At 41.3% G+C, this 25,596-nt stretch overlaps 1 protein-coding gene across 3 annotated transcripts in view; it reads left to right on the top strand.

Annotated features, from left to right (window-relative positions):
- The window catches only part of LOC124612887 (sodium/potassium/calcium exchanger 3-like), a 269,335-nt gene extending 261,276 nt beyond the window's left edge, over nt 1-8,059 (top strand). For all 3 annotated transcript variants that reach the window (XM_047141341.1, XM_047141338.1, XM_047141340.1), the window contains one exon: nt 7,471-8,059. In XM_047141341.1, coding sequence (XP_046997297.1) covers nt 7,471-7,805 — 335 coding nt within the window. In that variant the 3' untranslated portion in view covers nt 7,806-8,059. The remainder of the gene's footprint in view (nt 1-7,470) is intronic.
- The last annotated feature ends 17,537 nt before the right edge of the window (nt 8,060-25,596 follow it).

A 25,596-nucleotide genomic window follows, 5' to 3' on the forward strand; every position in this document is an offset into this window, starting at 1 on the left:
TTTCATTAAGGAATTAAATGCTGAGAATCAGTGATTAGAATACTCAGCTCCTTGAACAGGTTTGTACATGTACCACAAACAAATCGTATAACATGCTTTTGTGCTCTAAAAACCTTTGCTCGGTTTAACTAAATACCCCAGAATATGGTCTCATATGACATAATAGAATGAAAGTAAGCAAAGTATGCAAGTATTGGAAGCTGAATAGCTGCTGCAACAATATTCATGTGACTTCATTCTTCACAAAGTCTTCTGTCATCTCTGTAGTGAGCTGTTCTTCAAACTGAGCAGTGTAACTATGAGGCTATGTTTCTAGAGCAAGATGGCTTATTCTTAATATGTGTTACAATGGGCATCCTAATATGTGACAGTATTGCATATGAGGACATGCTATCTCATATTAGCTTGCTGAATCCAGACTCATAGTTTTACTAAGTGGCTTGACAATTTTGTGAACATTGTGAAGCCCTCTGGTGATGATCCTGTTTGTTAATACTTTGTGAGCATCATATCACATTTGTGTGATACACAAAACAACAGAAAACCATGTCCACATCATCTGCCTATCACCCCAATCAACACATAAAATGCAGCCTCTTGTGTGGAATTCAAGGGTCTGTTTACAATGTGTTATCCCCAAGAAATAGAAACCCAGGTCAAGAAGTAACCTTATTCTTGATTACATATGTATTTAGAGCAGCCTACTTGAGAGCAGTAACAATGGAAAATGCTATAAATTGTCTCTGGAAAATGGGGCTCTTCACACGTAACAGACATATACTTAGGGACAATGACTTTGCTGTTGGAATGTGACATACAAGATGCAAACAACAGAGTAGATGTGAGTCCATTTGGTATCCTGCCAGCTCCCAAAATTAACAGCTCACATCATGAGCCACAAGCTATAGTAAAATCAGTGTGTTCTAAACCTGTCAAGAAGTTATTCTCGTCACCATACTGGGAACATTTGAAACAATTCAAAGAGAAGAAAACTGATGGAATCGAAGAGACAGAAGCAAAAGTTTTGTTCTTGGCAAAGAAAAAGAGAAAAACATGGAAAACACAATCTTACAATCATTCAAAGAAGAAGATGCTGAATGTGTATTCATTTATCTGAAGATTAAACTAAAGAAATGGTTTCAGTCCATGGAATATTATTCTTGGGCTCTCAAAGGGTTGTTGTTGTTGTTGTTGTTGTGGTCTTCAGTCCTGAGACTGGTTTGATGCAGCTCTCCATGCTACTCTATCCTGTGCAAGCTTCTTCATCTCCCAGTACCTACTGCAACCTACATCCTTCTGAATCTGCTTAGTGTATTCATCTCTTGGTCTCCCTCTACGATTTTTACCCTCCATGCTGCCCTCCAATACTAAACTGGTGACCCCTTGATGCCTCAGAACATGTCCTACCAACCAATCCCTTCTTCTGGTCAAGTTGTGCCACAAACTTCTCTTCTCCCCAATCCTATTCAATACCTCCTCATTAGTTATGTGATCTACCCATCTAATATTCAGCATTCTTCTGTAGCACCACATTTCGAAAGCTTCTATTCTCTTCTTGTCCAAACTATTTATCGTCCATGTTTCACTTCCATACATGGCTACACTTCATACAAATACTTTCAGAAATGACTTCCTGACACTTAAATCTATACTCGATGTTAACAAATTTCTCTTCTTCAGAAACGCTTTCCTTGCCATTGCCAGTCTACGTTTTATATCCTCTCTACTTCGACCATCATCAGTTATTTTGCTCCCCAAATAGCAAAACTCCTTTACTACTTTAAGTGTCTCATTTCCTGATCTAATTCCCTCAGCATCACCCGAATTAATTCGACTACATTCCATTATCCTCGTTTTGCTTTTGTTCATGTTCATCTTATATCCTCCTTTCAAGACACTGTCCATTCCATTCAACTGCTCTTCCAAGTCCTTTGCTGTCTCTGACAGAATTACAATGTCATCGGCGAACCTCAAAGTTTTTATTCCTTCTCCATGGATTTTAATACCTACTCCGAATTTTTCTTTTGTTTCCTTTACTGCTTGATCAATATACAGATTGAACAACATCGGGGAGAGGCTACAACCCTGTCTTACTCCCTTCCCAACCACTGCTTCCCTTTCATGTCCCTCGACTCTTATAACTGCCATCTGGTTTCTGTACAAATTGTAAATAACCTTTCGCTCCCTGTATTTTACCCCTGCCACCTTTAGAATTTGAAAGAGAGTATTCCAGTTAACATTGTCAGAAGCTTTCTCTAAGTCTACAAATGCTAGAAACGTAGGTTTGCCTTTCCTTACTCTCATTCTAAGATAAGTCGTAAGGTCAGTATTGCTTCACGTGTTCCAGTGTTTCTACGGAATCCAAACTGATCTTCCCCGAGGTTGGCTTCTACTAGTTTTTCCATTCGTCTGTAAAGAATTCGTGTTAGTATTTTGCAGCTGTGACTTATTAAAGTTAGTTCGGTAATTTTCACATCTGTCAACACCTGCTTTCTTTGGGATTGGAATTATTATATTCTTCTTGAAGTCTGAGGGTATTTCACCTGTTTCATACATCTTGCTCACCAGATGGTAGAGTTTTTCAGGACTGACTCTCCCAAGGCCGTCAGTAGTTCCAATGGAATGTTGTCTACTCCGGGGACCTTGTTTCGACTCAGGTCTTTCAGCGCTCTGTCAAACTCTTCACGCAGTATCGTATCTCCCATTTCATCTTCATCTACATCCTCTTCCATTTCCATAATATTGTCCTCAAGTACATCGCCCTTGTATAGACCCTCTATATACTCCTTCCACCTTTCTGCTTTCCCGTCTTTGCTTAGAACTGGGTTTCCATCTGAGCTCTTGATATTCATACAAGTCATTCTCTTATCTCCAAAGGTGTCTTTAATTTTCCTGTAGGCATTATCTATCTTACCCCTAGTGAGATAGGCCTCTACATTCTTACATTTGTCCTCTAGCCATCCCTGCTTAGCCATTTTGCACTTCCTGTCGATCTCATTTTTGAAATGTTTGTATTCCTTTTTGCCTGCTTCATTTACTGCATTTTTATATTTTCTCCTTTCATCAATTAAATTCAATATTTCTTCTGTTACCCAAGGATTTCTACTAGCCCTCGTCTTTTTACCTATTTGATCCTCTGCTGCCTTCACTACTTTATCCCTCAGAGCTACCCATTGTTCTTCTACTGTATTTCTTTCCCACATTCCTGTCAATTGTTCCCTTATGCTCTCCCTGAAACTCTGTACAACCTCTGGTTTAGTCAGTTTATCCAGGTCCCATCTCCTTAAATTCCCACCTTTTTGCAATTTCTTCAGTTTTAATCTACAGGTCATAACCAATAGATTGTGGTCAGAGTCCACATCTGCCCCTGGAAATGTCTTACAATTTAAAACCTGGTTCCTAAATCTCTGTCTTACCATTATATAATCTATCTGATACCTTTTAGTATCTCCAGGGTTCTTCCATGTATACAACCTTCTTTCATGATTCTTAAACCAAGTGTTAGCTATGATTATGTTGTGCTCTGTGCAAAATTCTACCAGGCGGCTTCCTCTTTCATTTGTCTCCCCCAATCCATATTCACCTATTACGTTTCCTTCTCTCCCTTTTCCTACACTCGAATTCTAGTCACCCATGACTATTAAATTTTCGTCTCCCTTCACTATCTGAATAATTTCTCTTATTTCATCATACATTTCTTCAATTTCTTCATTATCTGCAGAGCTAGCTGGCATATAAATTGTACTACTGTAGTAGGTGTAGGCTTTGTATCTATCTTGGCCACAATAATGTGTTCACTATGCTGTTTGTAGTAGCTTACCCGCATTCCTATTTTCCTATTCATTATTAAACCTACTCCTGCATTACCCCTATTTGATTTTTTGTTTATAACCCTGTAGTTACCTGACCAGAAGTCTTGTTCCTCCTGCCACCGAACTTCACTAATTCCCACCATATCCAACTTTAACCTATCCATTTCCCTTTTTAAATTTTCTAACCTACCTGCCCGATTAAGGGATCTGACATTCCATGCTCCGATCCGTAGAACACCAGTTTTCTTTCTCCTGATAACGACATCCTCTTGAGTAGTCCCCGCCCAGAGATCCGAATGGGGGACTATTTTACCTCCAGAATATTTTACCCAAGAGGACACCATCATCATTTAATCATACAGTAAAGCTGCATGCCCTCGGGAAAAATTACGGCTGTAGTTTCCCCTTGCTTTCAGCCGTTCACAGTACCAGCACAGCAAGGCCGTTTTGGTTATTGTTACAAGGCCAGATCAGTCAATCATTCAGACTGTTGCCCTTGCAGCTATTGAAAAGGCTGCTGCCCCTCTTCAGGAACCACACGTTTGTCTGGCCTCTCACAGTTACCCCTCTGTTGTGGTTGCACCTACGGTACGGCTATCTGTATCGCTGAGGCACGCAAGCCTCCCCACCAACGGCAAGGTCCATGGTTTATGGGGGGGGGGGGGGGCTCAAAGGGTGTTAACTTGAAAAATAACATTTGTATGCCCTGAGTGCACTTCTTTGCACAATAAATGTAGGAAATTTTGGAGAGACACTAAGGAAGAAAATACTCTAATGGAATTATTATTTCTTTGAGACATATGAGTCTCAACTTCATGAAAGCAAAAAAAAATTATTATTTCAGAGTTTAATGATCAATATTGTTTTCTCTGACTGTCGTATTTTAGGACATTTCTATTTTTATTCATATTGACTTTTTTGTGCTTTTCTTCAAATGTACATCTATTAAGTAACAAGAATTCAATAAATAAAATTTAAAGTACAGTGTTTCACATAGATTTACTATTAACAAACATACAGGCATATTATCAAATATTGTAATATAAAGTAGAGTAATGTTGGGGTGGGGAAGTTCTCCATCCACCACTGACACAAATTATGTGCCTCATCTGGAGAGGCATGGAGGCAGCCTGCCTTTGGAAATATGTCTCATCATCCACAAGACTGTCCCTTGTTTCTAACACTAGATTCCCCAGTTGATCAGGTGACGTTTCATTTTGGCCCCTAAATTCGTCAACATCAGCCTGTTGTGAAGACCGCTGCTGAACTATTTGACTCATGTGAACCAGTGAGTGGTCCCGCTGGAACGGGATCACTCAGTTTTGATGTATGTTTAATGATGTGCACATACTGATTCATGACAAGATGAATATAGATTTAATGAAGTACTCCTGCCCTGTCTGATGATATCCACCCACAGCAGGAGACCTTGATGCGGCCAGCATGAAAATGTTGCACCACGTGATGTGGCTCGTAATGTAGTGTGGGTTGTAATGTGCTCCCCATAACCTATAGATCATCATCAGATCTGAAAAGATGACACGGTGTCAGTCACGGTCTACATTCAGATGAGCGAAGGCAAGTCTATAAAGTTTGTGGTCATCAGAGAGGGCCTCTTTATTAGCACCCCTATGGGCTCTAAGGGCAGCATCACGCAAACGGATGCAAACAGTTCGCAAGCATCCAGGGAAAGTGGTCTCATTCTTGAGTTGAACTCTGTCGTTAGGCCACGAGTGGCCTACCGGGACCATCCGACCACCGTGTCATCCTCAGAGGAGGATGCGGATAGGAGGGGCGTGAGGTCAGCACACTGCTCTCTCGGTCATTACGATGGTATTCTTGACCGGAGCCACTACTGTTCGTTCGAGTAGCTCCTCAGTTGGCGTCATGAGGCTGAGTGCACCCTGAAAAATGGCAACAGCGCATCGCGGCCTGGACGGTCACCCATCCAAGTGCCGACCACGCCCGACCGCACTTAACGTCGGTGATCTTACAGGAACCGGTGTATCCACTATGGCAGGCCATTGCCCATTCTTGAGTTGAACAGTGTTTATAAACAGACGTTCCATATGGATGTCAGCTAACGTGTTGCCTCGGTGAGGCGTCAACACCTTTCCGTAGCCCAGCCTCGAGACCAGCCGGTTACTCATCTTTTGCCACTGCTTCACCAACTTCTGGGCACAGTGAGGTTGAACATCACACCTGTCTGAATCCAGATCTTTAAACACTGGCCTGTGGCTAGCACTGAAACCGTCTTACAGGATTACTGCCTGGACACTATCTCTAATGGCAGTAAATGACTGTCTGTCATATACCTGTCTGTGGTGCAGTGTGTTATCATATTTGGTGTACCTCAGATATATTTGTGTTACACTTGCAACACATCAACCAACAAAAAAAATTGGTACTGAGTGGATGTGAACCATCATTACTTCAGCAAAATTCCAGATCCTCAAATGCTGGCTCGTGGCTATCACATAACTGTACACATTTGTTCTCATCTGTTTATTAGAGGCAGAAGCATTTGACATTTCAAACAGATGAAAGTAAATGTTATAATGTATATATAAAACAATATGCAATCAAAAAACAAATCAAAAGTTGCATAACTAAAATTGTTACAGTAAGAAGGGAAGAAACACTGCTATAAATGTGTTACATGAGGTGCTGCCACCGTTACCATTGCATGTTGTGCTATCATTGGTACAAGCTGTACAAACGGAAGATACCTGAGCTTATGAAGACAGTTGTGTTGACTGTACATTTATTTTCTGTCCACCGTACAAAATATGTAGTGAAAAATCACACAATGGAAAATGCAGGACGGAATAACAACAGTTCTGTATGGCGAGTAGCAGTCCTGTAGTAGCCAAAACCAACTGCGGGAATGCCTTGGGCTGTGGATCGGAGCCGCCAGGCGGGGAAGCCACTGGCAGTGGAGCATGCACCACCGGGCAAACACAGGACGAGTCGTACGACAGACCAACTACAACTGACAACAACCGACCACGACCGACTATGACCGACACAACAAGGAAGAGATAAACAATGGAGGCTTGTAGAAACCACAACACCAAACACCAAATGTAAATCCATTCGGAACCACAGCCAGGCAAATGTCAACAACGAGTAACGACCAGAACGCAGTACCGCTGAGATAGAAACGAAATCCAGAGCGAGTACCAGACTGACTGGACTAGGGCAGAGTGGGTCCCTATATACGAAACCGGAGGGAGCGGCTATTGGCCACTGTCTGCACGTGGCATAGCGGTGGCGCCCTCGCTGAGCGGAATAGCCGCCGCGGAGGCGGAGCCCTCTATGGGCTGACCACGTCCATTTGTTCTGGCGCGTGTTCGACTTCCGCGGCGGAAGGTACTAGAAGTCCTTTTGACATTATTATTTTATGTGACATAAAAGATTTATATGTGGAGTAAGAACAGTTAAAAAAGAATAAAATACTACCTGTTCTCTTCCAAGTTATGGTAAGTTATTAATTATTTCTTCCAGAAAATAACACTAACAAAGTATAAAATAGTTTTTCAAAAAGAATATGGACTGCATGCCCAACACAGTACACAGGTATTTTGTTACTTAAGAGTAACTTCTGTTTTTCCGGTCTTGATACATACATAACAACAAGGAAAATTCTATTTTCTAGGACGAGGAGCAATGGGCATCACTAATGCAGTAGGATCCAACACATTCAACATCCTTCTTTGCCTGGGACTTCCTTGGCTGCTGAAAACTACAGTGTTGACTGGTGGGAATGGAGCCCACCAGGTTAACATCAGTTCTGGCGGGCTACTTTACAGTACAGTTTCTCTTCTTGTGACATTGTTGATGTTCTACATATGTCTTGCATGTTTTGATTTCCAGCTTTGTTCAGTATTTGGTACAATACTTCTTATCTTTTATATTGTGTTTCTAGTTCTTGCATCTCTCGTCGAGCTTAATATTTTCTTTCCAGTTAACCTACCTGTATGTGACAGGTGAAATAATATCATGTGTCAGACTCTCTTTCAATGTATAAAATAAAGTAAAAACATTGCATCATGTCAATGAAGTAAAATGATATGGAAGCAGAATGGTGCTGACAGTACATATAACACACAATAATTAATGTCATCATGGGAAAAAGCATGGAAATACTTCATTCATGAGACTGAACACATTTATAACAATCAAAGCTTGTAACAAGCGCAATAACCACTATTATGTATTACATAGAGCAGTAGCCATTTTACACCTTGTGTGCACTAATAACAATGATCTTGTGAGTGTTCATCTCAACCATATGTTTATTCTTTCACTCAGTTATTCATTCACACATTGTGATCCACAAAAACCATTGTCATAGTTTCTGTGACAGCACATGAGTCAAAACATTTATTATCAGAAAGATGCAGCTATGATGAATTGCATTGTGTGTGCTTTAAATATCAACTAACATCAGAGGTGGGCAGCATTTGTTATTTATGGGTATTTACCACATACTTCACACATAATATGGCTGCAAATATGTAGTCTGAAACTTATTTTAATTATTTGTCTTGAAATAACTTTAAAGATATAACAGACTGATTTCATTATTCAATTTTCTGAAGTGTGGTGTCTTTCCTCGTTTTTAATCATGCAGTCTTGTTTCCTATAATATATTTTATAGTTAAATCTGATTTTCTATGTAGTCAGCCTATTTTACTATCCAATTTGTTTTTCAACCATTAGTTTCTGGCATATAAAGTAATTTTTATTGTTTAGATATATATTAATAGTGTTATGACTTCTTACAATATCCTGTTTGCCCCTAAAAAAATAAAAAGAGAAAAGGCTCCCCCGTCTAAAGAATACTTCCATCAGTTTAAAAACTCATGTATTCACAATATAGATCTGAAACACCAAAAAGCACATTTACAAGATGTCGAACAGAAAGAAGAAATCATTGGCACGAGCAACACTGGACATTTCACGGACTTGACAAGCTTTCACCAAAACACACAATTAAAAGAAATATAGAAGTTTGAAATTGAGTTCCAGTCTATTAACTGTACAGTAGTATGTATCATAGAAATCCAGCAACTAGTAGTATTGTTGTATTAAGGACATGTTCATTCTGTTGGATTATGCCTTTGTATCAGAAAAGGAGCACATTTGAAATTGATATATTATATCAGTTAATTAGAGAAGATAAACACTTTGAAATTTAATAATAAGTTTATTGCAGCCAAATAGCCATACAAATTCAATGTACAGTGATAATAATAAGATAAATTAGAAATTTCACATATTGTGATTTGCATAGTCACTTATTGTTCGTGTCCTTTTGGTACAGAGTTCTATATGGTAACGTTTGCAAATTTGGTGACACAGTTTACACTCACACATTTTGTTTGCTTCATGATGTGACGTGTTGTTGCAAATAAGGTGGTGGAAACCATGGACTGACAGTCTGGTGATCACGTGTCTCATTTCGAAGTTTTCCTTTGTCCATGTTCGGTCAATCATGGCACCTGTGCTGTAAAATTCTGGAGGTATGTCTTCCCTTTTTTTCTTCAATGTTTCAAGGAGACTTTCCAAGGTGCTGCTATTGGGTAGCATCAGTATTGTCTGAAGGTCTTCAATGAGGAAGGGTTCCCTCGCCAGCAGGTATACAAGTCTCGATTGTGTTGTTTTGGACACTCCTATTGCTTTCTTTATATAGGTCGCCTTCACTCTTTCTAGTGTTGTTAGATTGTTCACTGTAACATGTGGTCCAATAATTTCTATGCTGTACGTCAGCATTGGGAAGATTTTGGCTCTGAACAGTGCCGTTGCTGTCTCTGTGCTAAGGGATCTGATGTATTGTATTTCATGTATTGGCATTATTGCTTTCTCTGTTACATGTTTTGTGAAACATTTTGCAGTTGTTTGTATTGTGACCCCTAGGTACTTGTAGTCCGGTACAATCTTCAGTTTTCTCTCTCGTATGAAGATCTCAGCTGATGCAGGTGTTCTTCCTCCATTTCTGAGTACCATCATTTCTGTTTTCGCCACATTTATTTCGAAGCCATGTTCGACACACCAATCTTCCATACCGTTTATCGCTTCTTGTAACTTTGCAATATTCTTTGCACCTACTACAACATCATCTGCGTATGCATATGAGTCTACAGCCTCCCTTTGGGGTATTCTTACAATTTCTTCCGCTGCAAGGATAAATAACAGAGGACTCAGTGGGTCTCCCTGTAGTACTCCGTTTGATTGGAGTATCGGCTACGATAGGGAGAGATTGTCTGATATTCTTACTTCGTTCCATTGTAGTATTGTGCTTATAATTCGTGTCCAGATGTTGTTTTTTCCCAGGGTTTCTTCTAGTTTTTTGGTCATTAATTTTCTGATTATGAAAAGTCAAAGGCTTTTGTAAAATCTATGAATACTACATAGAACATTTCTCTTTCTTCAAGGGCTTCCCATACGCTCTTTAGCAGGAGTTCTGTTGCTGTCAGAGTTGATCCTCCCTTTTTGAATCCCATTTGGCTTTCGGGGAGGTGTTCGTCAATTATTTGCTTTATTCTTTCTGTTATTATTTTTGTGAACACTTTGGAAAGTAAGTTTTTTAGGGCTATGCCTCTGTATTTGCTACGGTCCTTGGGGTCTCCTTTCCCTTTATAAAGCACTTTTACTGTTGACTGTCTCCACTGTTCCGGAATGGAGGCTGTTTCTATACACTTATTGTAGAGTTTTGTCCACATAGGCGTTAGTATTTGGGCAGTGTCTTTCAGATATTCGCTATAAAGTCTGTCAGGGCCTGTAGCTTTTTTACTCCTGGTGCTGTTAATGGCATCTTTGATCTCTTCCGTGGTCAATGGGATCCAATCCACAGTTGTTTGCAGCATTGTATCCTCTCTGCCCTCCGGTCTCCCTCTTAGTCCTTCCTTGTTCAGTACGTTGTCGAAGTGTGTCTCCCATATTTTCATGTCTATATAATGTGTTTCCGCTTGTTCTCTGGGGTGTAGCACAATATATGGGTCTTTTGAGGCTTCCTCCACTGGTTTCTTTCCTTCTTTTTCCCCGAATGATCTCTTCTTTTCCTTTAGTTTTCTTATAGATGCTTTGTTTTTCGGCATAATTCCTGAGGAGTATAGGGTTCTGTGCGCACTGTTTTAGTTGATGTAGGCTTCCTAGTACATCTTTTCTTAGACTGTAACACTCTGTGTTGAACCATTTTTTCACTCTTCTTTCATATCTGGGGTTGGCGGCTTGTCTTAGGAGTTCTCCTATCGCTTCTGTTGCTTCCTCTAGTCACAAATTGTCTATTAACATTTCGATTTGTTTTATATGAATGGATTCTGCTTCCACTTTCCTGACATCTATTGTTCTCAAGAGATGGAATACCATCAACAAGCTATGACATTAAAAGAAGGTTATAATGCAATCTCTGATAAGGTAAAGGGAGTTAAAACCGCAATAGACACGATCAAGAATGCTGTTGATGATCTCTCCAAACAGACTGAAACTCTCAATATGGAGGATCAAGTAAAGAATACTGTCAAGGCACATGCCGAAGCATTGTCCGGCCACTACCAGAAGTGGATTAAAAACAAAGACGGATTCATAGAAAAGGAGGTCAAGAACAAACTCAGGGAAACTGTCAAAAATGTAACCTTTGAAATGCTGGCAGCCCCTGGAGAAACAGGAGCCACGGTCATGTCAGAATAAGACGAACGTTAGCTCAGGATTTCCCTGAATAGTGTCAACAGATAGTTGATGAAGTTCGTACACTCAAATGTCAAGTTGAAAATTCCCCACATCACGCGTCAGGAGAGTGGAATGAATAATTCACCCCCACGTGATGAACAACTGCAGATACATTACCGTTCACCACTTGACAACGCTCAAACCCACAGTTCCATAGAAACACAATTCAACCAGAGTACCAGCCCACCAACTTTTGTCAGTTTGATGCAGAAGGAAAGTGTGATCAAGCATCGTGTTTTTCTGACTTTTCACCCACAGAAAAGAGAAATTCATCCTATGATATTCCTCCGAAATTTTTCAGGAATTTTTCCGAATAGCTGGAGTGACCGCCAACGAATTCAATTCGTTACTGGATATATCGTAGGAGATGCTGTCTTATGGGGAACGAAATGGTCGACTCCTGTAAAAGTTACAAGGAGTTCGAACAGATGTTTCTGGCTAAATTATTGAGTTCTGGTGTGCAGCAGCGCCTGAGAAACGAGGTTTACAACGCCGAAGTGTTTAACAGCGAGCACGGTAGCCTGAGGAGGTATTTCGAGAAATATTTAACGAAAATTAAGTTCTGGGATTCGTCGATCACCGCCAAAGGCGTTATTATGATCCTCAAAACAAAGCTACCGATTGTGATCAGAGAAAAGTTAGTAAACGTTTCTGAGAAAGATACTGACACCTTCCCGTCGGTGTTAGACTTACGAGGACGCTAGAGTTAATGTTGGCAACGCCCACTGAAGTGCAGGCAGCCAACACAACAGAGAGTACGCAGGCAACAATGGTAGCCGAGCGACTGCCAGTACCAACCCCACAACGGTTTCAAAAATAAACAGAGCACGTTCTCCAACAGTAAATACAAAACTAAATACAATAACAGGCAGAGATACAGTCCAATATATAATTCGTCACCACGGCAGTACGGAAACGCACATTCTAACACACAGTCCCACTAATATGGAAACACGCAACCGACCAACGGCAATTATCAAAACAATCAGTCTTACAATTCAAATCGTCAGTGGAAAGGAGATAAATGGCATAATCAAGGTGGAGGCCAACATCCATCTTTCAATAACGGTTACACTCCACACAAGCTACAGCAAGACAATTTTCAGCCACAAAATGTACACTTAACGCAACAAGCGAATTGAGCTTCGGAAAGTCTGAAGCCTAAACGCCAGCACAATACGCAAATTTATTATGCTCAATCGAATACACGAGAAGAACAAGACCCATTTCCACCCGAGTTCGTGCCACAAAAATAACACCAGTTTGAGATGGAAGAAACTTTGAGAAACATGAACGAGCAGGAAAGTACACGCCCAGTAGAAAATCAAATGCAGCACCTTTGAGCCTCCTAGAGGATGCTGCATGTTTGTATGAGGGCATCATGTCCATTAGTCCATACAAAATTAATGCAATCAGGTATGACAAAGAGACGAACTTACAGGATGATCTAGTGGCAGACAATGGGACGAAAGACAATGGTGACGCTTGTGATGAACAAGTTCAAGCTTCCATAAGAATATCTATTGCCAATATACTGGTAACAGCCATCGTAGAAAGAGGAGCTAATATAAATGTCTTATCTTCATGTTTATTTAAGCAAATATCTTCTGTATGCAATGTTTCATCACTTTCAATTCAAGGTTGCACCGTTTCAGGAGCAATTGGTCCACTAACACAAAGCGTAAATCTGCAAACTCAGTTCCAAATCCAGATAGAGTCTATTTCAGTAACATGCATTTTTCTCATTGTTAAAAACCTATCAGTGCCATGTCTCCTGGACATGGAATTCTTGAGACAGACGACAGCTAAAATTGATATGTGTACTCGAGTAGTAAGTCAGCAACAGGTAACAGTAAATTTGTTAAGAAGTAAATTGAAGGCAAAGTTTAGCGCACATCAAACAACAGTACAATGGACTAAAAGACAACCGTACGGTCAGACAAGAGACATGACAGAGTTTGAAATTGCTAATGACGATGACTATAAAGACCTAATTCCCGATCAGAATGAATTAAACGTCGAAGCTGGTGAATCCACTGAATTGTCCAAACAACAGAAGATCGAGCTTTACAATTTGTTAATGGAGTACGTTCAAATATTTTCTAAGAAACCTGGACTAATAAAAGGCTTTGAATATCGAATGGAGGTGCTGGCCCCATTCAATCTACTGTAGAAATGTTACACTGGAATGTGATAGAATTACCTCATTCACCGTATTCGAGTCCTTTATTGTCTGTACTAAAATCAGGTAGTAGCGCAAGGCTAGTCTTGCATGCAGGATTAATAAATAAACTTATAGCAGCCATACGAACGAGACCTCAGGCTCTTGAAGAGCATCTGCAGAAGTTTCATGGAGTTAGGTGTTTGACTACCCTTGATCTGAAAAGCAGTTACTGGCAAGTAAAACTTCCGCGGGCATTTAGGAAGTACACTGCGTTTATATTTGCAGGTAGATCTTACCATTTCCAAGTCATGCCGTTTGGACTAAATTTGAATTCCGGAATTTTTATTTCATTTCTTGACTATGTACTACGTCCTGAACTTTCAGATGAGGTAGGCCTAACAGTCTACGTAGATGACGTTCTTGTAGCATCGAAAAATTGGGAAGATCATGTGGCCATTTTGCAAAAGATATTTCAACGATTCATAGAGTATGGTGTTACAGCAAATTCAAGAAATCCAAGTTTGGGAAAAGCAAAATTAAATTTTTAGGATACATCATAAGCTGACCCGGAAAAATTGTCTGCAATGAAGAACTTTCCAACCCCTGTTACAAAAAGGCAACTGAAAGGATTTGTCGGTCTCACATCATTCTTCAGACGTTGTATAGATACATAAGGAAAAGCCCCAACACTACGACAGAAGTTAAAAACCAATGATAATAAACACTACCGCGATCGCTGTGAGCATCGGAAAAGATGTATTTTGCTACGCCGGAAGGCGAATGACAAATGATGGAAACTTTGTTCAATTTTTTTGTCAGTTATTTAACAGACTCTGTCTTTAGTCCTCGTAGGGAGAATGCGTATTTTCTGTGAGAAGTGTGTAGTAGAATTTGTGATATCTGAATAACAATTTTTATGAAAATATGAAGTGTGAGGATTCTTATTAGTGCAAAACCACGAAAGTTTTTATTTTCTTCCGCGCATAAATTAAGACTGAAATACAGTTCATTCACTTCAAAATTTATAAATATCAAATTTGATACAATTGTAATTAATTTGACTAATAATAATAATAATATTTATTACTTTTTATATATATTTGCACAACTGGCGACCTGGTGACAGGACATTGAGAAAGCCATGAAACCAGTTGTGTATAATGTAAATTGTTCAAAAATATTTATGACACTGTATGAAATTTTTTGCATGTAATAATTATTTTTAAAGTTCCAAGTGCAACATCACGACTGGGAGCAAAATAACCAGAACCAAAACTTGTTGCAAAATAACCAGAACCAAAAATTCTCGTGGATAAAATAACCAATCCAAAAAAGAATCAAAAGTGAAACCGGAATTAACGGAAAATTTTGGAAATACGCTATTTGTTTCATCGCAGCAAAGGTAGGACCGCTACACAACTGCTTGTTTAGCTATGCTTGGTAGCATCTCCTGCGTAGTAATTAGACATCCCTTTCCTTAATTTCCCTTCCTAAATGTATTGTAATGAATTTTCAGAAATTTTACGTAATGATTAGCGAGAGAAAAGTTTGAAGTTTTTGTATCACAACATTTCGTGCGTCATAAAAGTAGCCAATTAATGTTTCACGACATGTAAATCGTATGTTTAAATTTCCAAAAATAATATATTTCAATTTACTATTTTTCAAAATTTTAATTTTAATATTCAATCAAAATGGCACAAAAATCAGTTTCCATCATTGTTGGCAATGGCGAAAATGCAATGAGCCAAGATGGCGTACATTTGCAAGACAGAACATCTGAAGTACCAGCGCCATGTCTTCCACACTCAGAAGTATTAAGTAGTTCAGAGATGAACATAACCGAAGTAACAAGTGCTAGCAAGCTTTCACAGAGTTCTAACTTTGATGTTACGCTGATGACAATAGATGAAACTACATCAAGTATCTCCGCGAGCAACATTCTGCTCGCACAAGAAAACATAGAGAGCGAAGATAACATGATTTTTTACGACACTTTACCGTCACCCATCCTATGAAATCCAAATGTCAATTTACAAAGTACAGTTGTTAACAACCAAAGTACATTAGATAGCAACCAAAATGACGCACTTGCCGCGATACTTCAAAAACTAGATAGTATGAACACCAATTACACCAATTTGTGTGCAGACATAAAAAATACAAACACCAATTTGCGTACAGACATAAATACAAAATTTGACAGTTTGTCGCAAAACCTCGCCATAGTCACACAAGACATAAACAACATAAAACAAGAGCAGAAACAAGTTTTAAAAGATTTTCAGGATACAGTCACACAACACATCAGTGATTTGACAAAGAATTTTCACGAAGAAATGAATGTAAAATTTGAAGACATGGAAAAACAGCTAAAGCAAGATGTACTTTTCGAAGTAAACAATGACATTACGGAAATGAAACAGATATTAGACACTCTTAAAGGAGCAGAATGATAGAGCAGCAAATAAAAGCAATTAAAGACATACACACAAACCTGGAAGTTACACAAACACAATTAACTTCCACAGTAAAGAACATCACTTCTGTAGTGAACAAACTGCATAAGTATTACGAGAATATTGATGAACTCACTTTAAAAGTAGCATCACTTGAAATCAAATCAGTCTGTGCCAAAAAGGAAAGAGACAACATTAGTGAAAATTTATCTGATGTAATTTCACAACCTGAAGCAAGTACTTTGGACAAAACCAGTACCGCAGCGGAAAAAGTAGTGAAGTAATGCGGATTAGTCAATAATGTAGTTGAAAAAGTTATTCAGCAAAAGGAAAATGACATCATCGACAAAGCGAACACCAATTTGCAAGCTACAGAACACAGGATATGCAACTACTTAGGTGAAAGTGTTAAAGAGACACAAGTTGTTCACATAAACAAAGAGCTAGCCACAGCAAACCAAAGTAATATATGCACCCAGATCATTGCAAATGCCACAAACAATGTCACTAGGAATGACAGACCGCAAAGTGTAAGTTTACATGACATAACACCAGAACCAGTACCTACGAGAAATGTAAATAATTATGACATATATGTAAACACAGCACAAAATGCAAACAGCTTGTCCACTATATTTGCTGAGGAAAGTTTATTAAGACACCGTCAATTCCCGAAGTTTATGAGTGAAGGTAAGAGGATGAACCCTGTTATATTTATTAGTACTTTTGGACATGTATTTCCTAGAAATTGGACGGAAGCACAAAAGATCAGGTTTATTGTCAGGTACTCGCAAGGCGGTGTACTTTTGTGGGCAACCGAGGCACCCAAGCATTGGGCCACATATTTACAATTTGAACGGGCATTTCTTGACAAATACTGGTCAGAAGCCGTACAGGAGAGACTTAGGCGAGACGTTTTTAACCCCGCCCCTTTTAATAGCAAATATGGTAGCTTGCGAGGGTATTTTGAGAAGTATCTCAATAAAACACTTTATTGGACGAATCCTATTTCTAATGTTGATTTTTAAAAATTTTTAAAAAGTCGTTTGCCATCACACATTCGTGAAAAATTAGTTACTACACCTGAGCACGACACAGAATATTTTCTGTCCATTTTAGACTCAATCGGCCTAATACCAGGAGATCAAAAAGTCAGTATAAATTTGAGAACTGAATAAATCACGGAATAATGTAGATAGAGAGGTACAAATTGACACACATGCTTGGAATGACATGGCGTTTTATTAGAACCAAAACAAAATACAAAAGTTCAAAAAATGTCTGACAGATGGCGCTTCATCTGATCAGAATAGCAATAATTAGCATAACAAAGTAAGACAAAGCAAAGATGATGTTATTTACAGGAAATGCTCAACATGTCCACCATCATTCCTCAACAATAGCTGTAGTCAAGGAATAATGTTGTGAACAGCACTGTAAAGCATGTCCGGAGTTATGGTGAGGCATTGGTGTCGGGTGTTGTCTTTCAGCATCCCTAGAGATGTCGGTCGATCACGATACACTTGCAACTTCGGGTAACCCCAAAGCCAATAATTGCACGGACTGAAGTCTGGGGACCTGGGAAGCCAAGCATGACGAAAGTGGCGGCTGAGCACACGATCATCACCAAACGACGCACGCAAGAGATCTTTCACGCGTCTAGCAATATGGGGTGGAACACCATCCTGCATAAACATCGTACGTTCCAGCAGGTGTTTATCAGCCAGGCTGGGAATGATGCGATTCTGTAACATATCGGCGTATCTCTCACCAGTTACAAAACCAGAATCACGCATTTCCTCGAAGAAAAACGGCCCGATAACGGTAGACGTGGTAAGTTCAACCCATACCGTGACTTTCTTGTCGTGCAGTGGAGTTTCCACGACAGTTCTAGGCTTTTCAGTAGCTCAAACTCTGCAGTTGTGGGCGTTGACAGACCCTCAGAGCGTGAAATGAGCTTCATCGGTCCACAACACGTTACTCAACCAATCGCCATCTACCGCCATCTTTTGAAACACCCACACCGCAAATACCCTCCACTTCACTAAATCGCCAAGTAACAGTTCATGATGCTGATGGATTTTGTACGGATAGCATCGGAGGGTACATCTCAGTGCCAACCAAACAGTAGTGTATGGAATGCCAGTGCGACATGAGACTCCACAAGCACTGACTTCCCCGTGCATAGACAAACCAGCTACTGTCTCCATTTCTTACTGAACTGTCTCAGCAGCATTAGACCTTGTGCTCGGTCGGTCTAAACAACCCGTGGCTTCGAACTTCAAAATCATTCACGCCACAGCTGCATTTGTCAACGGACCTTTACCCGTTCGACTCCCCTTTCTATGGCGATAGGATCGTAACGCTGAACTAGCACATTCCCCATTCTGATAACACAGCTTGACTAAAAGCGCCTTTTCAGGTAATGTCAACATGCTGCGACTGCTGGCGCATCTGATTCTGTCTCTCATTACAGCTCCTTTTATACACGATTGTCATGCGCAGCCACTGACGTTTTGTTGTCCAGTGCCATCTGTCAGACATTTTGTGAACTTTGTTTTTTTTTTTAATTCTAATAAAACTGATGTCATTCCAAGCATGTGTGTCAATTTTTACCTCCCTATCTACATTCTTGCGTGGTTTATTAAGTTTTCAAATTTATACTGACTTTTTGATCACCCGGTATATGAGGAGAGAGTAATAACAAATAGAACGTCAGACAGCCAAACACCACAACAACATGACACGAATAGTCAGTACAAAAAGTCAGACGCGAACACACAGCAAAGTTGGTATGTGCGGCCAAAAGGGTACATTAACCGCAGTAATGGATATGGGAATGGAAATGGCAAGAACAAAAGATTTAAACGAAACTTTCCGTATAACAGGAACAATTACCACCCACAAGCTAATTTCAATCCCTCATCTCAGAATTACGCACTGCGTGTAAATAAAAGCAGTCAGCCGCACCAATGGCCGGTGCGCGGCAACAACAATAACGTGCCACACGCTGTACTGCATCCAACCTTTGTGCAACAAAATCACAATACGGCTACATTTCTGCATGACTCGGAGTGGTGCATTAGCAAAACAGAGGTGCACAGCCGTGTATAAATAGGTGCCGATTTTCTAACGAGGCGGACTCAAGTGTGGCAGCTCTCCTGGATGGTGGGGCATGTCACACCACCAGCTACACGCAGCACCAGATGGGGCGCCAGCATTCCAGTACTTGGCAGTAGACGGTTCGACCCTCTGAGGCCAACGTGGGGTCCGTAGCCAGCCAGTGGCAGGCCAATCAACGGCTCGCTCCCACGGGCAGTCTTGTGGGCTCCCGACACACGCCGGAGCAACTCCGAGGCGAGGGCCGCAGATTTGTCTGTCGAATCGCTGGGGTTTGTCGTCGCCCGTGATCTTAACCGCGATGACGAAGAAGCAAGCATCGGGCCACCCGGCGACTCCCAGCGAGCAGCGCTGAGGCAACGAGGATGAAGGCCGCCGAGTCGGCTGCCGACGCGTCCCGACATTGTCGAAACACCGCGGCTGTACACAGCCGGCACGCCACAGTACACTGCACGGGTCGCAGAGGTAGCCATTTCGCGCCAAGCTGTTTTGCAGACAGCGAAGTGGTGTCAGAATAGCGGGCGTCGTCTGTACAGTACGATGTTCGAGGCCACCACCTGCATTAGTCACAAAATGTGGTGAGTGTTGACCAATTTTTCTTTTTGAGTGTTGGACATTTTCTTCCATTGCATTGTGAGAGTAAGTGTTAGTGTGTTTGTGGCAGTAAGATTTTTTTTCTTTCGTGGCATTTAATTACTTTTGTATTGGGTTGAGTGTGGGTTGAGTTTTATTTATCTCCTCCTAAATTGTGAGATGAGATACTGAGCTGTAGGAAGTCAGTTTATTTTTGTAGTTAAATGTTTCTGTGGGATTTTATAGGTTGAAATGGGACTAACTGGGAACGAAAGCAACACAATGGCAGAGTCAGGGACGTGAGGCGTTTCGAAACCAAAAGCGGTACGAATTTTGTTGGAAAAGGTAGCACAATTGACAGCGGACAATGCGCACCTGAGAAGTGAATTAACACCTAGGAGTGAGCGGGAAACCGCATCTAATCAGTCGTTGTTGCCAAGGGCGCCGCAGCAGGAGATTGATCCAGCTGCCACAAGGTTGATTATTCCATTTTCTTGCAAGGCATCTGAGGATGTGCGTTCGTTTGTGGAGGACTTGGAAACTTCAGCTGTGATGGCTGGTTGGTCTGATGAACATTTATTACATGTAGCCAAGATTAAATTAACAGGTGAAGCAAAGACATATGTAAGGTGTTCTCAGGCAGGACAGTTTAAGCAGTTGAAGGAAGGGCGTTTACAGAGGTACAAGAAACAAGGAGTGGTTGAGTACAATGACAAAGAGACAGGGGGAGACGGTAGAGAAATTTGCACCCAGAATAAGAGAAATTAACGAGTATACTTACGAGTTGGGTCAGAGCTATGAAGTGAATCGTGTTCTGTTGCAGGAGGCTGAGAAAAGGGCACTTGGTGCATTTTTGAGGGGGCTACCGGCACATATGGCGCAGAAAGTGCATGAAGGGATTCTGAAAGCCATTCAGCTGGCAATCTGATGTGAGGAAACAGACGTCGCAATGGGGGTATGTGATAGACAAACAGTGTTTACAGTGGGTATAAAATGTATGAGTGTTGTCATATGGGACACGTGCAAAGGCAATGTACCCAGCCACTGAGGAATAGAGGAAGGGTGGAAATCAGCAGCGTGGAGGACGGAGAAGTGGAGTTAGTAGAGGTGGACAATCGTTAAACGCCAGAGGGGGCCCAAGACCCACCTAAGGGAGCTCCCCTTTAATTTTAATGTTACAAATACGTATGTAGAGGTGGAATGTTCAGTGGTAAGATGCATGATTTTCTTGGACACAGGGGCGCAAGAGTCAGTGGCTACTAAGAGTTTAATGGGACAAAGGACGTTAGACCCACCGCGTTATAGGTTGCGGGAAGTGGGGGTAAGGAGTTCACACCTTTGGGGTCAGTGACAATGACTTTCGCACAGGGAAAGTCCGATTTGATGCGTGCTTGGAGATAGTACCATGGGTAAGCGAGGGCTACGACACGATCCTAGGAGTAGATTTCTTGCATCAACATCATGCCAAAATTGACCTTGGACAATGAACTGTGGAACTTGGTGGAATGTTATTTCCGTTAGGGGAAACTGTTGTCGATGCAGAGCTGTCGCGAGGGGTGTTCAACGTAATAAACAAACCAATTGAGCCGCGTACATTAGCATTAAATCTTAATTCGCACGATGAATCTGTTTCTAGTGACACCGGGGAGTCGCTTTGGGTAAGTGTAGAGTCAAATCTACCTGTGGGTATGGTATGTGTTATTGACTCATTAGAGTATAATGAAGTTTTGGATCCATTAGGTTGTTCTGTGAAACATGGTATTGTACACGTACAAGAGGGAAACGACTGGCGATTAGTCCCTGTGAACGTGAATAATTTTAGCGCTGTAGACGCGAATTTGTGAAAAGGAGTTTTAGTAGCAAATTTGGACGTGCCAGATGCCGAAGACTGGTCTTCGAAAGGTAGGCAAAGCGATCAACCATTAACTGCCAATAGAACTGCATTGCGTGACAAAATTAAGCATTTGAAAGGAGGAGAAAAAAAGCATATGTAAGAAGTGTTGAGGGAATTTGAAGATTTGTTTTTTCTGCAAGGGCCGTCACCAGCAACTCCATTAGCTCAGCGCAGGACACCAACAGTGAATGAAGCACCTGTTTACCGTAAACCATACAGAATACCAAGGTATTTGCAGCCGATTGTGGAGGATTTCATTGACCAGCAGCTGGCAGACAGTATTATAGAGCATAGTAATGGTTGCTGGGGAGCAGGCATTGTCGTTGTGCCTAAAAAATCTACGGATGGAACTAAGAAATACAGGTTCTGTTGTGACTATCGATACCTCAATAATAAGACAGTAACGGACGCATATCCCATTCTAAACATATCGGAGACTTAGGACAGTGCCAGTACTTTTCTACGATGGATTTGACAAGTGGTTATCATCAGTTAGAGGTGGCCACAGAGCATCGTCCAAAAACTGCTTTCTCTACTCCTGGAGGCCATTACCAGTATATCAGAACGCCAATCGTTTTGAAAAACGGCCTGGCAACGTTTCAGAGGTTGCCTGACAGTGTCTTGAGGGGTTTCAAACCAAAGCAGTGTCTTGTCTATTTGGACGACATTATAGTGATTTCAAACAGTATGGAGCAGCATAGACAGCGCTTAATAGAAGTCTTTGTGTGGTTAACAGCAGCTCGTTTGACATTGAGCCTGGAGAAGTGTCATTTTGCATTGGAAGGAGTGAAATATTTGGGTCATATCATCAGTAAGGACGGAGTGTGACAAGATCCGAGGCTGGTACAGGCAGTAAGGGATTTTTGGGAGCCGAAAACAGTTAAGGAAGTGCAATAATTCGTCGGAATCTGCAATTTCTATCGAAAGTTCGTGAAGGGTTTTGCAGATTTGGCACTGCCATTGACGCGGTTGTTACGGCTGGGTGTGAAATTTGAGTGGACAGAAGAGTATCAAAAAGTGTTTGACACACTAAAAGAAGTGTTAACATCAAGTCCGGTTCTTGTGTTTCCAGATTTTGAAAAGGAATTTATTCTAGCATGCGATGCATCGAATCGAGCATTAGGGTGTGTTCTTAGTCGGGAAATTGATGGGAAAGAACATCCTGTAGCGGATGGGTCTAGGCAGTTGAATGCAGCACAGAGGAATTACTCAACAACAGAGAGGGAGACACTTTGCGTAATCTACGGAATCATATTTTAAATGTTATTTATATGGGAGAAGATTTCGGGTAGTGAAAGATCACGCTGCGTTGAAGTGGTTGTTGGGGTTGAAGGATCCGTCCACTAGACCCGCTAGGTGGGTTGCGAGGCTTAGTGAATCCGACTACGAGGTGGTGCACGAGCCTGGGAAGAAGCAGGGTAATGCGGATGGAAAAATAGAAGTCACACGTTATGACCTAGCAGTATGGCAAGAATTACAGGACGCTGACAACAATTGTAAATTGTATTGTACACAGCCACAATTTAATGTGTACGGTGGTCTTCTGTGCAGGGAAACGAAGTTAGGGCCACCTAAGCTGAGGGACGAAGTTTTAAAATAAGCACGTGGTCACGTGTTACCTGGTCATGGAGGGAGTAGAGCAACGATTAGGAGGAGAGTGGTGGAGAGGTAGGAAAGCAGATGTGGATCAGTATGTCAAGAATTGTATAACATGTGCGCAGAGGGCAGATTTGAGTCAGAAACGGATACAGCTACAACGATAGCCAGAAGTGACACGTCCATTTTCTGTGTTGGGAATTGATGTCTTAGGACCTTTCAGTCGAACACCATCCGGGAACAGATGACAATAATAGACCATTTTTCGAGGTATGTGGAGATGGTGGCTATGCCAAATCAACAGGCAGCAACAGCCGCACAAGTGTTAATTAACAACTGGATTTTGAAGTTTGTTGTACCAGAGAAAATAATTACTGAGCAAGGGACCAACTTCATGTCGGATTTAATGAAGGAACTGTGTCAATTGTTGAATGTAGAGAAGTTGAGGACAAGGGTGTTGCATCCAAAGGTGAGCAGAAGGACAGAACGGGTACACAGAACAGTCGGTAGGATGCTGAATTTTTATGTGGATTCTCATCACTGTCAGTGGGACGAGTATTTGATGCATATTGTATGTGCATACAATGCAAAAATCCATACCGATACCGGTTTGTCTCCAGATGAGGTAGAGTACGGGCGAAAAATGCCATCACCGTTTGGTTTAGTGAAGCTACAGAAAGGAAGGATCGGTGAATCTGTACATTAAGTCGTGAGGACAATTCGGGATGTTTGGAAACGGGTACAAAAGGTGAATACAAAGGCTTTGGAAAGGCAGGGAAGACACAGTGAGGCGGAAAGGAAGTTTACCACAGTATAGAGTAGGGCAACGGCTAACGCTATCCAGCTCCTATACGGCTAAAGGGAAAACGAAGAAGTTTGTCACGAGGTATCAGGGGCCATACCAAGTAGTTGAAACCACACCCCCCATTAATGTTAAGCTTCAGCTGCCAACTAGAGCAACGATAGTACACATTGGGCAGTTGCGGCCATTTAAGGGTTGTCCGGATGTGGTTCCACACATGTCACAGGAAGGGGAGAGGAAGAAAGAGAGGAGAGAGGTGTTAAATGCAGGGAAAACCAGGAAAATAGAGTACAGCATGATGCACCGTATGCTTTGCAACCCAGAAAGTAGTAGAGTATTTGTAGTTTTTTGTTTTCTTGTTATGTATCATTGGGTTTGCGTAGATTAATTAGGCATTCTATTTTCATATGTTGTAAATGTTTCCAAGTATTGTGAGCCTGCTGGGGACAGCAGTCTGTTTGAAGAGGGAGGATGGGTGATGGTGATCCCTGTCCTCAGGTCACGAAAGGGGGAGCGTCGAGCAAGTTTGTAGAAGTAAAAAACTGAGGAGGTGTTGCTGATCTCGGCAGTTAACAGCCACTACGCTGAGATGACGAGGGAGGAATTACGGAGCTGCCATAGAGGGAAGGTAACGGTATATCCAGCCAGGGTGATGACCACCAATCTGGACACATGCACGGTGCAGTTGTCTTTAGCCAGGAGGAAAGAAACAGACTGTCCAAGGGACATCATGGAGCCAAAATTGAGCTAGCAATGTGTCGGGATGCATTTGATCTTCTTTACCTACGAAAATTTGATAGTAGTAGCAAGTTGCTTTGCGCAGGGAGTATTTGCAGAAGCGAAACGTATAGAGCTCGAGGGGAGCGGAATTTTAATCAATGGAACTGTGTGTAACATAATAAGACCAACCTTCGATCTGCCAGCGAAAGTTTCAGGAGTCACACAATTGAATGTTACACAGCCCCAGCTGTACTGGCCTGAAGCAACTTTAGAGTTTTTGCCAAGTCAGAATCTGACCTTCTTGAATCAAACTCTGGAGTCAAGTCTGTCGAGATCTGTAAACCAGTTCATTTCAGATCAAGAGGGGCGCATATCAGCCGAACAGCTTGTGCAGCATGTCGCTCAATACAGGGAAAGGCAGCGACAAGTACTGATTGTTTTCAGCACCTCTGTGCCAAATTCCATCGCAGCCTTAACTTTGTTGTGTGTTGTTTTCATTCTGATCAGGCAGAGAGCCAATTCCGAGAGGGAACCAACGGTAGTCCAAATCCCAGTGGATCGGATACCGAGGGCGTAAGACAGGTAGGTAAGGGGTTGATTTAGCATTAAGTGGAGTGGTCACCCAGTAAGGAATTTTTACGTTTTGTCTCATGTCATGTGTTTTAAGAGGACTAGACCACATCTAAGTTTTCTAATAGTAGTAGTACATATGTCACAAGTAC

Source organism: Schistocerca americana, chromosome 4, assembly GCF_021461395.2.
Source record: "Schistocerca americana isolate TAMUIC-IGC-003095 chromosome 4, iqSchAmer2.1, whole genome shotgun sequence".
Taxonomy (NCBI): domain Eukaryota; kingdom Metazoa; phylum Arthropoda; class Insecta; order Orthoptera; family Acrididae; genus Schistocerca; species Schistocerca americana.